The 14,189-nt window shown below is 39.0% G+C and overlaps 1 protein-coding gene across 15 annotated transcripts in view; it reads left to right on the top strand.

The window, feature by feature from the left end:
• Positions 1-8,178, top strand: part of SMAD9 (SMAD family member 9) — a 75,660-nt gene extending 67,482 nt beyond the window's left edge. For all 15 annotated transcript variants that reach the window (XM_077868001.1, XM_077868012.1, XM_077868005.1 and 12 more), the window contains one exon: positions 4,712-8,178. In XM_077868001.1, the coding sequence (XP_077724127.1) occupies positions 4,712-4,855 (144 nt within the window). In that variant the 3' untranslated portion in view covers positions 4,856-8,178. The remainder of the gene's footprint in view (positions 1-4,711) is intronic.
• The last annotated feature ends 6,011 nt before the right edge of the window (positions 8,179-14,189 follow it).

A 14,189-nucleotide genomic window follows, 5' to 3' on the forward strand; every position in this document is an offset into this window, starting at 1 on the left:
CTCAAATTAGATCTTACTGACGTGGATCTTAAGGCTTTGGAGAACTGAGGAAGTTAGTGGGAAAGACAACCAACTGGATTTGCATGCTGAAGTCTTTGGCTGTTTTATCTCTTGCAAAGCAGATAATTGCAGATAATTCTAATATTTGAATATCTGAGTTTATTTATCAAACTATCTGGTTACATGTGACAGTTTTCACATTGTCGCATATCCATCCAAGAAGTCAGTATGGCTTGTTCTGGGTTGTTTTCTTTTTTTTTTTTTTTTTTTAAACACATTTTTTTTTTAATTTATTTATGATAGTCACAGAGAGAGAGAGAGAGAGAGAGGCAGAGACACAGGCAGAGGGAGAAGCAGGCTCCATGCACTGGGAGCCCGATGTGGGATTCGATCCCGGGTCTCCAGGATCGCGCCCTGGGCCAAAGGCAGGCGCCAAACCGCTGCGCCACCCAGGGATCCCTTCCGGGTTGTTTTCAATGTAAGATTTATTAATCCTTTGAAATTACCATGAAAAATAATTGTCCTGGGATCCCTGGGTGACGCAGCAGTTTGGCGCCTGCCTTTGGCCCAGGGCGCGATCCTGGAGACCCGGGATCGAATCCCACATCGGGCTCCCGGTGCATGGAGCCTGCTTCTCCCTCTGCCTATGTCTCTGCCTCTCTCTCTCTCTCTCTCTCTGTGACTATCATAAGTAAATTTTTTAAAAAATTAAAAAAAATAATTGTCCTATTTTTCTATACTCTTATTTTTTTCTTAAAGATTTATTTATTTATTCGTGAGAGACACACAGAGAGAGAGAAGCAGAGACACAGGTAGAGGAAGAAGCAGGCTTCGTGCAGGGAGCCCCATGCGGGACTTGATCCCCAGACTCCAGGATCACGCCCTGGGCCAAAGGCAGGCGCTAAACTGCGGAGCCACCCAGGGATCCCCTATACTCTTATTTTTATTGTATTTCTAATTCTAGTAATTATTGTAAAAATAGCAATCAAGAATATAGTTTCCAACTTAAAAATGGCTTTTTGAAACCATTTCTTTCATGATGACAAAGCAGCTTTACTCAAATTTACTGTTAGGCTTTAAAAGCATTTTTATATTGTAAAGCAATTAGCAAATACCTAGAAATCATTTTAAATGTTCTGATGCTTTGCAGCCAGCAGAGGGCATTGAATTGCCATTAATGAACAATCATTCGCTTCAACAGTTATTTTTTCCAGGTCCATGTTTTTAAAATGAGGATGAAATGCCAATACATCAGAAGTAATTATTTCACTGTCATATAACCCAGCATATATGATTGCCCTAAGATCAGCTAGATCTATTTCATAAAGCTATATAATTTACAGAAAACACAACTGATTAGTTTAAAAGAAATTTAAAAGTTCTCATCACGGAGGAAAAAATGTGTAAGTATATGAGGTGATAGAAGTTAACTAAACGTATTGTGGTGATCATCTTGCAATGTATGCATATATCCACTCATTATGTGTACACCTAAAACTAACACAGTGTCTATCAATATATCTCAACTAAACCAGGGCTGGTGGGGGGAGGCAGTACAAATAAAAATAATGTAAAATATCTCATTAGTAATATCATATCAATTATGTATTGATATAATATTTTAGATATATCAAATTGAATAAAATACATTACTAAAATTAAAAAAGAAATTACAAGACTAAACACTGGTGGCTACGACTGAGGGGTGATGGACTAGATCATCTTTAAGGCATCTTTTAGCTTTGATTTTTAACTGAGTCTAGGACTCAGTCAATAAGATACTATTGAGCACCTACCATGTGTCACACCAGGCACCATTCTAGACATTGAGGTACATCAGTGATCAGTCAACATCTCTGCCCTAATGGAATCAATATTCCAGGAGGGAGAGACAGATGTTAAACAACAGCTATAACAAAGAACGTGAATGGAAAGAGAAACTTAGAGCAGGCTGTGGGGAATTAGAGTGCTGGGGGAGGGGTAGGTTGCAAGTTTTAAAACGATGGGCAGAGTGGGCCTCAGGGACTTGAAGGAGACAAGGGAGTTAAGTCATAAGAGTATCTGGAGGGGAAGCAGTAGGTGCAGAGGGAAGGGCAAACAATACTGCAAGAGCATACCCTTGACATTTGTAAGAGCAGGGTGGCCAGGGTCCCTGGAGTGTGAGCCAGGGAGCTGAGAGTGGGGGTGGAGGGTGAGATTCACCACAAGGATTTCGGCTTTTACTCTAACAAAATGGGGAGCACCTGCAGGGATTTGAGCAGAGAATTTCATGATCTGACTCATTTTTAAAGGATCACTGTAGCTGCTACATGGATTGCAGGTATTATGCAGGCAAGGAGGAAAGCAGAGAAACCAGCTAGAAGGCCATTGCAGTGTACAGATGAGAGATAATGGTTGCTCCCACTAGGAGCGTTCTTACAGAAGTTGTAAGAAGGGGAGCGATTCTGAGTTGTGCAGGTTATTCCATGTGGGGTATAAGAAAGGAGTGAGAGAGATGAAGTTACCTCCACCTGGGATGGAGAAAATGCAGGTGGGTCAGGTATAGATAGAAGATTAAGACTTCAGTCTTAGAATAACTTTGTGATGTCCAACACACATCCAAGTCGAGATGCTGAGCAGTTAGATGTACGAGTCTGGATTTAGGGAGAGAGAAGGACTGGGCTGACGATGTCAATTTAGAAATTGTCAGCATCTGCACAGTATTTATCTGTGAGCTGGGGTGGAATTGCCAACAGTTTGAGTTTAACAGAGAAGATCAGGGGTTCTAGGACGGAGCCCTAGGACACTTCAACCTTAAAAGATGGGGGAAAAGAGAAAACTGGCAAAGAACACTGAGAAAAAGTAACCAATGCCGAAGTAAAACTTAGAAAGTTAGGTGCTCGTTAAACCAAAAGAAGGAAGTATGGTGAGGAGAGGGGATGGACTAAATCACATACTGCCCAAGTAACACGAAGACTGAGAGAGTGGATCATTAGTTTTAGCATATAGAGGTCACTTTTTATCTTAGCAGGAATAGTTTTGTTAAAGGCTGGGGTTGAAATGCTGATCAAAATGGAATTAAGAAGGAATGGAAGGAGAGGAATTGATACAGCCTGTTTGGACAACTCGTTTGAGAGTTTTTGCTAGAAAAGGGGTCAAAGATATAGGGCAGTAAGTAGTGGGAGTGTTAGAGCCAAAAGAAGTATTTTGAAGATGAGAGATATTTCAGCATGTTCCTATGTTGATGGGAATGATCCAGCAGAAAAAAAAATATTGTAGGAGAGAGTGGGGAGATTTGCTGGAATTATGTCCTTGGGAAGGCAGTTGAGTCTTATGCACCACTAGATGGACTGGCTTATTTGGAAGCACAGATAATCTGTAGTGAGAAGTAAAAAAGGCTGAGTGTTTTGGTGCAGATGCTATAGAAACTCTTCTGATTGCTTCATGCTTCGTTAAAATAAGATGAAAATTGAGAGGGAGGCAAATCATAAGAGACACTGAACTTTAAAAACAAACAGGTTGCTAGAGGGGAGGTGGGTGGGGGAATGGGGTAACTGGGTGATGGGCATTAAGGAGGGCACGCAATGTGATGAGCACTGGCTGTTATATGCAACTGATGAATCACTAAATTCTACCCCTGAAACTGATAATACACAATATGTTAACTAAATTGAATTCAAATAAAGTTTAAAAATAAATATTATCATTCACAAACAGACTGGGGAGTAGGTGTTAGAGGTTTTAGGGAAAAGGAGCAGGAGTGAGCAGTCATTTGGGGCATGGGGGGGGGTAGTTGGAGAGCACAGGGACTGGGGGAGTGTCATTCAATTGCAGGTGGCATCAGAGGTGCCCTTGAGGCTTGCAGTCACGAATGTAAGGTATCATCAGGCAGCATGGTTGTGTTGAGATCCAATTTTTTCTGTACTACTGATAATCACTGTTCCCAATAACAGTGATTTGTGATCTCTCTTCATTTTTCTAAAAGATTTTATTTATTTATTCATGAGAGGCACACAGAGAGAGGCAGAGACATAGGCAGAGGATGGAGAAGCAGGCTCCCTGCGGGGAGCCTAGTGCAGGACTCCATTCCAGGACTCTGGGATTACACCCTGAGCCAAAGGCAGACGCTCAACCACTGAGCCACCCAGGCATCCCTCTCTCTTCATCTTTAAAGTAATTTGTCACTGATGTATAATAGAGAAAAAAGATAGACAATTTTTTTTATTTTTATAGCCTCTCCTATGAATGGTAATAAAAGTGAGCCAGAAAGAGATAGAGAAGAAACAAGTTTTGTTAACCAACCCTGAATAATCAAAAGCACCCTCACTCTGTCTTTACGCCTTTCAGATCCAGTCACTGGTCTGTAGTGAGCATCTGTTTTGTGTAAAACACTGTCTTCAGCAGTAAGGGGTTGAACATAAGGTCAGGCTCCTTTCCTTGTAGAAGAGAAAAATGATTTGCCAGTGTTTCTGATGTGATTAGAGACCAGACCATCTTTATGTCCATGTATTTAGCTGTGAGCCCAGAGGGAATCTTCTGATTTGGACTCATCTTAGGATGTCTCAATGCAAAAATTGTCCTGTACTTACAGGAGGGCAGAGTGCATGCCCTCTCAGATTTCAGGAGCTGCTCTGGTGCATGGGCTCTGTGTGCACTGATGCTTGGCTCACATCTCTGGAGGTTGACAGGAAAGTCAGACACCATCACTCTAGGCTCTGTTCTTCCTTTTCAGGGCTGGGGAGCGGAGTATCATCGCCAGGATGTCACAAGCACCCCCTGCTGGATTGAGATTCATCTTCACGGACCACTGCAGTGGTTGGACAAAGTTCTCACTCAGATGGGTTCTCCACATAACCCGATTTCTTCAGTGTCTTAACAGCCCGTTATGTCTTAATCTACATTTCTATAGAATAGATGCTATTGCAGGCAGTGGCTTATACCATTTCAGATTTGCAACTAACAGAAGTTTCTAAGTACATATGTAAATACATATAATATATACTGTTCATATTTTTATCACCAGTTTTTTTGTGCTAGAATTTTTAGTTAACCCGGTGCCAGTACAACGTGATTAGAAAAGGCAACTGTGTCAATAGAATTTGAAAAATGTTGGCAGAATAAAAGGCAGCATTAGTCAGCCATGTCATTATAAGGCATGTTGTGTGGCCTACCAGAAAAATATCAAAACTGTTTATTGCAAATCAGGGTACTAGCAGCACTAAAGCAAGTAACACTTCTGGATAAAAGAAAGCAACCAAACCCATATCACTTAAACAATCTCACTTTCAGTGCTATTGGCAAGAAGGGGAAAAAACCCAAGCTTGTAAAATCAATTATGTAAGATGAGTCACATAAATTATTTTATTTCTCAAGTTGAAATACCTATAGCTGGACTATTGTGCTAATATTAATGGTACATTTAAGATAAATTTAAACTGTGATTGGAAAAGAGACTGTGAAGCTGGGAGTCAATGTTGTTTCAAGATCTGCCACTATAAAAAGAAAAGAGTCTAATACATGGGAAGATTCATATGAAAATAACATGAAATGAGGTATATTCTCAAATTACAGAATAAGACCAGAACATAGTCCAAGAATCACCCAGGGAGACACTTGCTTTCCACGTAGGAGAACCAGGGCCCTGCTTTCCTGGTTCTTCCAGTCAGGCAGTCTGGCAGACTTCTGAGTCTGCACAGGGAGCTGGAGGACCGTGTGCGTAATTTCTGGATGGGGACGAAGCAGTAAAATAAGACGGTTGGACAAAAGCATCCTATGTTTATTCACACCTTCTCACATTCCCATTAAAAGACTTTATGAAGCAAGGGCACATTTCCCCTACATGTTGGCACATACTATTTACAGATGACTAAAACCGTGGTGAAGCCTTGAGAAAATCTGGACACATTGCTGGGGTCAAATGTAGGAGTTATTTAACTTAGTGTCTCGGTCTGCTGAGCACATCTGGTAGGCTCTTATAAAGCTGAAGCCTCATACCTGGAAATAACTTCCCAAATGAAATAATAATTTCATAACCCCTAGAATTTCTGGGGAACAGTGGTACTGAAGAGTGGGACATTTAAATAAATAAATATATATACATATATATACATATATATATATACGTATTAAAAACCTGTTCTTATTTACTCTTGGATGATAAGAGAGGAGAGGAACATTCCCCACATTTCTAGGTACTTTTACATATAAATATATATTTATATATATATAATTTTATATATATATATAAAATCCCTACCCACTAAACACTGCACTGCTTCGAGAAATATTTCACACCCTCTCGAAAATGTATAGCTTAAGAAGGTAATTATACTTGTAACAGATGGTACTTCAGTAATCCAAGAGGTTTCTTCATTTATGCATCCTATCTCCGCTCTTTTTAGCATTAGTGCACACAGTAGTTGCTTCTCATTAAATTGTATTCAAGGTAGAAATGATCCTGTGAAAAAGATATATTTGCGTGAGCTCCTACGGTTGCCTCTTGTAAGGACTAGTGTTATCTAATAGAAACTTTCCTATATGCAATAGAAAATAGTACAGCCTACATTAAAACTAGGTGGTCCGTTTAGTGTTTAGAAAATCCTGTAGTCCATTGGTTCATCAACTATGTACTGTGCCCCTATATGGCGGGGAACAGTGTTAGGTACTGTGGAATCAAGTGTAAACCAGAGACAGTCCCAGATTCTGGAGAGTCTGTTAGTAAACCTGTTAGTAAACATCTTCATGTTTCAGAACTTTTCATACAAAGCCAAACCTACGATCTTTATTTTTGCTTGAAAAAAATATAACTGATTTCTTAATTGTCTGTATTTTGAAACTTACTTCCCTTCTCTTCTCAGCAATCAGGTAAGGGATGAAGTCTTCCTCGGATAGACGCTACTTTTCTTCAGTGCTTCAAAATTGTTTGTTTTCTCCCCTTACTCCCTTATTTTCCAATTTTTGCCCATTTCCCCTTTTCTTGGAAAAGGCATAAATATGGTGAGTCTTCCTCATATGAGTACAGGTCTGTGAGAATATCAAGGACACATGGTTTTTGCTCCAGAGACCTAACATAGCTTTCTTGATCTCTTCACAAATGCTCAAATTTCTGATAACCTTATACCTTTGCAGAATTAATTGTAACTGATTAGTTATAAATTACATTAAAAAAATAAACAAACCTGATGTTCATGCAGGTTTGGGAAACCAAGACAAAATATTCCAGCAAGCCTGTGTTACTCCTTTGAAAAACAAATGATTAAAGTGGTACATTTGCATCATCACCAGTCCTATCTCACAAAAAGTCCACATTAGGCTACAGTGAAATTCAAAAAAGTTAACCGTTCAGTCACCGTAACTAGTCACATTCTCTTCAGCCTTTTAACATTTTTGCTGGCAAGAATTGTCCAAAGTTGTAATGCAGCGTTTGCCTTCAGACTTCTACATTTGCTCATTTAGCATTCATTCCTTGAGATGGACAATCAAAAAAAATGTAATAGCATTCTTTTATAGGATAACTAGCAAAGTGGACATGCTAAGCCATTTAAAGGCACCAACAATGCCAAACATTTTTAAGATTGCCATGGACAAGGGTTGTGCAATAGAGAATGACGTTTTGGCCTGCTCTTAACCCCAGAACATTTGTTGTGTTGTTCTTTCCTGTTTAAAAACTGAGATGTGAGAAGTTTGTTTTAAACGATATTTTACTATCTGCCAGTGCTTTGGAACTATAAAGATGTCACTTGTTTTTGTTTTTTTACATTCAGTATAAATCAGGAAAATTGAACAACATAGCACTAGCACTTAGAATCCCCCCTTTCATTGTCTTCTAAGGGATTAGAAGCAATAACAAAGGGATTAGAAGCAACACAAACAGCATTTTGTAAATATAACCTGCTAGAATTTAAACACCTGCTTAACTTTGAATATGTCCTGAATATCTGGTATATATATTCAACAACTAAAGCAAAATATAACATGCATTCCAAATTTGTCTTCCCCTGTTATGATTTAGCAGTTGAACTGTATGACAAGGCTAGAGGATCCTGGCACATGTTCAAATTAATGTAACACAAACCAACAAAAAAGGAACTATTTTCGATTCAAGTAATGCTTTTGATGATCATATCTAGGCTTCAGTTATCCTTCAGATGCACTTATATACTGTTATATGATTGTTTATAATAAACAATACTGTACCTATATAGTTTCTGGTTCATTTTTCCCTACAAACATCATAGAAGCGTCACTGCATATGGGTCCTTAAGATGATCTTAAACCATCTTACTTTGAAAATGAGATATTTTTAAAATCCAACATGCTATAGAGAAATTAGGTAATGGTTTTAAATTAAACATCTTGGCATCCCTGGCATTAAATATAGAATCTTGAAGATACTTTGTGGTGATTTTAGAGGATATGCATAGAAGCTTTTTTTTCCTGGATAGTGGCAAATATTAAGTGATACTGCTATATATAGGAAAGAACAATTTTATTATTGTAAACATCTGTTCATTATACATATATTACATACCAGGAAAGGTGCTAAGGATGACTAGTGAGGAAAAGGTAAGATAAAATTCAGGAAGAAATTCTCTTCCTTCCATTTCCCTCTGTTTTGGTTTTTTTTTTTTTTTTTTTTTTTAACATTTTATTTATTTATTCTTGAGAGACAGAGAGGCAGAGACACACAGGCAGAGGGAGAAGCAGGCTCATGCAGGGAGCCCAATGCAGGACTTGATCCCAGGTCTCCAGGATCAGGCCCTGGGCTGAAGGCGGCGCTAAACCGCCGAGCCACCCAGGCTGCCCTCCCTCTAGTTTTAAAATGAAGGGGAAAACACGTAAATATTTCGAAAGATTAGCCTTCTTACTAACTTGATCAAGGTTTTCCTTTTTTTATTTTTTTAAGTATGGCCTTTATTCAAAAGAGATTTGTAGACTTCCAAACTGTAAGCAAAGGAAAGGCTATTCTGGTTTAGATGTAGACAGGGATTATGAGACCTCCAGTTTAAACTGAGTTTATAGAGAACAGTGATTATGTCTTATCTGCTTTTGCATCCTCATGGTTCCTGACCCTGTTCCTGCCTCTAATGCTTGGTATTGGCACTTGAAACACTAACCAGTACAGGTTTTTTTGGTAATATATCGTGGCATAGACCTACGTGACAGTCTTTAAACATTAACCTATCTTAGAGAAGGGATCTTTTCATCATCCTAGAAACCTGTGCATATTCATTTATCAGATCGTTCTTATGCAGAGCCACTATAAATGTACAGCAGGCACTGTAGATGCAATAACAACACAGTTTATGCCTTGAAAGGAATTTCCCAGTTTGGGGAGGAAGATGAACGAGTATGCCAATAAAGGTCACTGCATTATCAACTGTGGCAGGTTGCTGGGGGAACAAGCAGTGACATCTCCATCAGGCCCAAGGTAGGCACCTGGGAAGGCTTCTGGACCAATCCAATTTGTCTTCCTTACCATCAGTTCCCTTAGCAAGTCATCCAAGACCTTCCTAACCAGGTTGGATGCCTCCTTTTTGTGCTGCCATCATACTTGTGCTCATCAAATGTCAGTTACTAATTCCTGCATCAAACTATTTTCTTGTCCAACTGTCTGCCAGATTGGGAGCTCTTTAAGGGCAAGGATTGTATCTATTCATGTTCATCATTTTCCAGCTACTGTTTAGAAAGGCATTTGGGGTTCACATTGTAAAGGCAGAATTGATATTTGTTTCCAGTTCCCCTTTTTAAACATCAGCAAATATTTCATTTCTCCTTTTTTTTTTTTAAGATTTTATTTACTTATTTGAGAGACTGTGCACAAAGGAGAGAGTACATGAGCAGGGGGGCAGGGAGAGGAAGAGGCAGACTCGCCACTGAGCAGGGATTCCACCCCCACACACAATGAGTCGGGCTCCATCCCAGGGCCCCGAGATCGTGACCTAAGCTGAAGGCAGATACCTAACTGACAGACACCCAGGCGCCCCTTTTTTCTCCTCTTTGAAATAAAATAATGGCAGCCCTCCAATTGTATGCCCAGTGACCATGCTGGAGCTGGAGTTGGTGGGTATGAGCCGCATGCTTATAATTTGGTTTGGAAATAGATACTAGCTGCACTGCAGTAGCAAAGAAAGGTAGTTCTGACAGTTAAACAGTTACAATTATTTTCATTCCAAGCACTTATTTTTAAAATGTGAATTTTGGTAAAGACTAGAAAGAAGTATAAGGAATTCTGATGTGGCAACCAAAAGTTGCAACTGCTCAGCTCCACCACTGCAGTGCAGAAGCAGCTGTAAACAAGATGTAAACAGTGAGCATGACTGGGCTCCAATATAATTTTATGAACACCAAAATTTGAATTTCAGTATTTTTCACATCATGAAACATTTTCCCTTTGATTTTTCCCAACCATTTAAAAATGTAAAAAGTATTCTTAGCCTGCGGCAGAACAGAAATAGGCTGCGTGTCGGATTTGGCCTAGGGCAGAGTGTAATGGTTTGCCAAGTCTTACTTGGAGGATTGAGAGGACATTCCAATCACAGCCATGCTCCCATCTCAATGCAGCCTCATGAGGGACCCCAAGCCTGATCACCAGAACCCTTCAGCTGAGCTCAGCCGCCCCACAGCATGTAAGTAACACAACAAAAAAGGTGGTTATTTTAAGCCATCATGCTTTGGGGTGGTGTGTTGAATAATGGAAACAGTGGTCATAACCATCGTTCTTATGTTTGGAATGTTGATGGAACTTTGTCTTTGATTCATCAGGAGGCCTCAGGGGAGAGTAGCTTCTTCTCACAAAATGCAGGCATGCCTATTTGAAAGTACCTACAAACAAATCTTTCCTCTTCATAACTTTACCCTGGTGATATAGAAACGTATACAGTCTTTCTTAAGATGTGAAAAACAACCAGAAAAGTTATGACTAGTGAGATTTTCTGTCTTCCTCTCTTGTAATTGCACCTTGTACCATTTACTGTCCTCAAATTGGAGACCACAGTCAGCACTAATATGATTTTATACCAGTTGCCTTTGAAGATCTAATAAACAGGATATATTAATAGTATTATATTAATATTAAACATTTGCACAAAAATGTATTACTACTTATAATTATATAAAAATACACATACATACCTAAACTTCTCTGTCACATTGATTAGAATCATCTGTAGGGGGACTGTAACTAAGACAAGCATTATTTCCTTCAGAAAGTGAAACAGTCTTAGAGAAACCCGTATTTTTCTAAGATCCTCAAAAGTTGTCTGCTACTATGAAAACTCAAGTTTGCTTTTAGCAGGGTTGTGCTCAGAGAACTTTTTTTTTTTTCCAGGCTATTATACTTTAAAAGCCGGCCTTTTCTTTCTAAAAGAGATTTCGGGGTGGGGGGGGGGTCCCTGAGTGGCTCAGTCGGTTAAGCAACTGACTCCTGATTTCAGCTCAGGTCTTGATCTCTGAGGGTCATGAGATTGAGCCAGTGTCAGGCTCTGCACTCAGTGGGGAGTTTGCCTGAGAGTCTTTCCCCCTTCTCGTCTTCTGCTTCTCCCCCTGCACGAGCACATCCTCTCTTTAAATAAATAAATAAAATCTTAAAAAAAAACCTACAATAAAATAGACTTTGTGGCATGAACACCCTGCCTTTTGTGCTCAGGAGTAGATCCTTGTGTCCAGGAATGTGCCTGAGGAAAGCCAAGCATTCCTCTCATATCAAGATTCCCTTTTCTTTTCCTTACATGTTTCCTGTGTCCCTTCTATCTTTTGTTCACCTCTTTTGTGCCAGCAACAATCAAAATCACCCTTTACTCACTAGTCACAGACATTTGCTACCTATAGTAATCTTATTAGTGCTGTGGTCTCCAATTTGAGGACAGCAAATGATACAAGGTGCAATTACAAGAGAGGAAGACAAAATCTCACTAGCCATAACTTCTCTTATGGTTGTTTTTCACATCTTAAGAAAGGCGTTTCTATATCACTAGGGTAAAGCTGTAAAGATGAAAGACTTATTTTGCTGCAGTATACAATAACAAAAACTGTTCATCTCTAATGCTTTAGAATAATACAAGTGATTATTTGGAAGGGAAGTAATAAATGTTAATAGAGGAAAGTAGTCCATGTCCTGAGTAGAAGATGAGATCAACTCATCTATTAAATAGTTCAAATATCTTCACTAAAATAGTTTTAAAAGCATGGTAACTTTAAACTCAATAAAAACAGCATTTTAATCAGACCTTTTTTCTATAGTGGGGCAGTTCAGCCCATTTTAAAATAAATTGCTCTTTTTTTAATAAATTGCTATCTGAACATGGGTAAATGTAGATGCCATTCAACAGCATCTGTTGTCATGACTATAATATTTTTAGATGAATGAAAGAAAATGAGAAGCTGAAGGAGTCACAAAGGTAAAAGAAAAAGAGTATTAAATTTTCCATGTTAATTAGTTACAGAAAATAAATGAAGACAATTTGACATACCTGTACTAATTATTTTTTCTAATTCTAGAAAAAGAAACAGGAAATTATAAATCAACAATCATTTGAAAGGTCCGAAATTGGATCTTTTAAACCAACACTGGAAACCAAAAGCCACAAAAGATATATTGAAATATACAAAAACTAAAACCTTATAGCAAAAATACTACAAAAGAAGTAAATAGGCAAATTTTAAATTTGGGGAAAAAATGAAAAATAAAAATTTGGGTGTCTGCCTGGGTGGCTCAGTCGGTTAAGTGTCTGCCTTTGGCTCAGGTCATGACCCCAGAGTTCTGGGATGGAGCCCCGCATTGGGCTCCCTGCGCAGTGGGGAGCCTGCTTCTCCCTTTCTCTCTGCACCACCCTCCACTCATGTGCTGGCTCTCTATCTCAAATAAATAAAATCTTTTTTAAAAATGACAGAGTTTTGATAATATTCACCAGACTTTTGCATACTGAGTAGACAAAGGGAGCCTAATGAAAAAATAGACAAAAGATAGGACTAGGTGATTCACAGAAGAACAAATCTATATAACCAACAAGCACATAGGAAAAGGTACTCAAATCTTCCACTATTCAGAGAAATGCTAATAAATGTAACAACGAGCAGTCCATATCTATCAAGGAAGGGTTAAAAAAGAACAGTAATTCCTGCTGGCAAAGATAGGAAAAGAAATGCTCCCTTGTTGCTAGTAGACATTTGCAGTAATAGAGCCTTTTTAGGGGGAAAGAAATATATCATCTAAACATGAATCTATATATTCCCTCCACCCAACAATCCCAATTATGAGAATCTATTCCAAGGCTATCGAACTACCAGTACATACCAGTACATAAGGATACATTACAGGGAGGTGGCATTATTCATAGTGGCAGAAAACTGGGCAAGTGAATGCCATTGACAATAGAATGATTGAACGTGATGATACATTCTCATCATGAGATGCTCTGAAGCCATGTAAAGGAATGAATCAGAACTCTAGCAGAGACTCAGGAGGACTTCTATCTACACAGTACTGGGACATAAAAAAGTAATATGCTGATGTGTATAATATGCTCACATTTTTATGTAACCAACAGTTGCTATATGTGTACCTATGTGTCTTACAAAATATAGAAAAGGAAGAATACATGCTAGGTTGTGGACATAGGTTATCTGAAGTTGGACAATACATGGAAGGATAAGAGTGGGGAACCAAAAAATGAAACAAAAGGGAGAGCCTAATCCAGAAATCCTCAGTATATGCAATATGATTCATGTACTTGTATAAAATTATGTATGTGTGTGCATACAGAAACTTGAAAACATTTAGCGTAGATTGAAGTGCCTTCCGTGTTTGAAACTAGGCACTTAGAAGTGTTAGCTCCTACTTTAGCAACAACATTCTATTGTGGGCAGAGCATCACTTTTGGAGACAAGATTTAAGTTCAAGTCTTGGCTCTGCAACCAACAGTCAGACCTGTTCTATAAGTCACTTAACTTCTCTGAATTTCTTTCCTCATCCAAAAACAGGGACGAGACTTGCCATGTTTTGAGGTTCAAATGAATCAACACATAAAGTACTTTCTAAAGTAATATAATTGGGGGCAGCCCCGGTGGCCCAGCAGTTTAGCACTGCCTGGTGTGATCCTGGAGACCTGGGATCAAGTCCCACGTCAGGCTCCCTGTGTGGAGCCTGCTTCTCCCTCTGCCTGTGTCTCTGCCTCTCTCTCTGTCTCTCTCTGTCTCTCATGAATAAATAG

This window comes from Canis aureus, chromosome 24 (genome assembly GCF_053574225.1).
Source record: "Canis aureus isolate CA01 chromosome 24, VMU_Caureus_v.1.0, whole genome shotgun sequence".
Taxonomy (NCBI): Eukaryota; Metazoa; Chordata; class Mammalia; order Carnivora; family Canidae; genus Canis; species Canis aureus.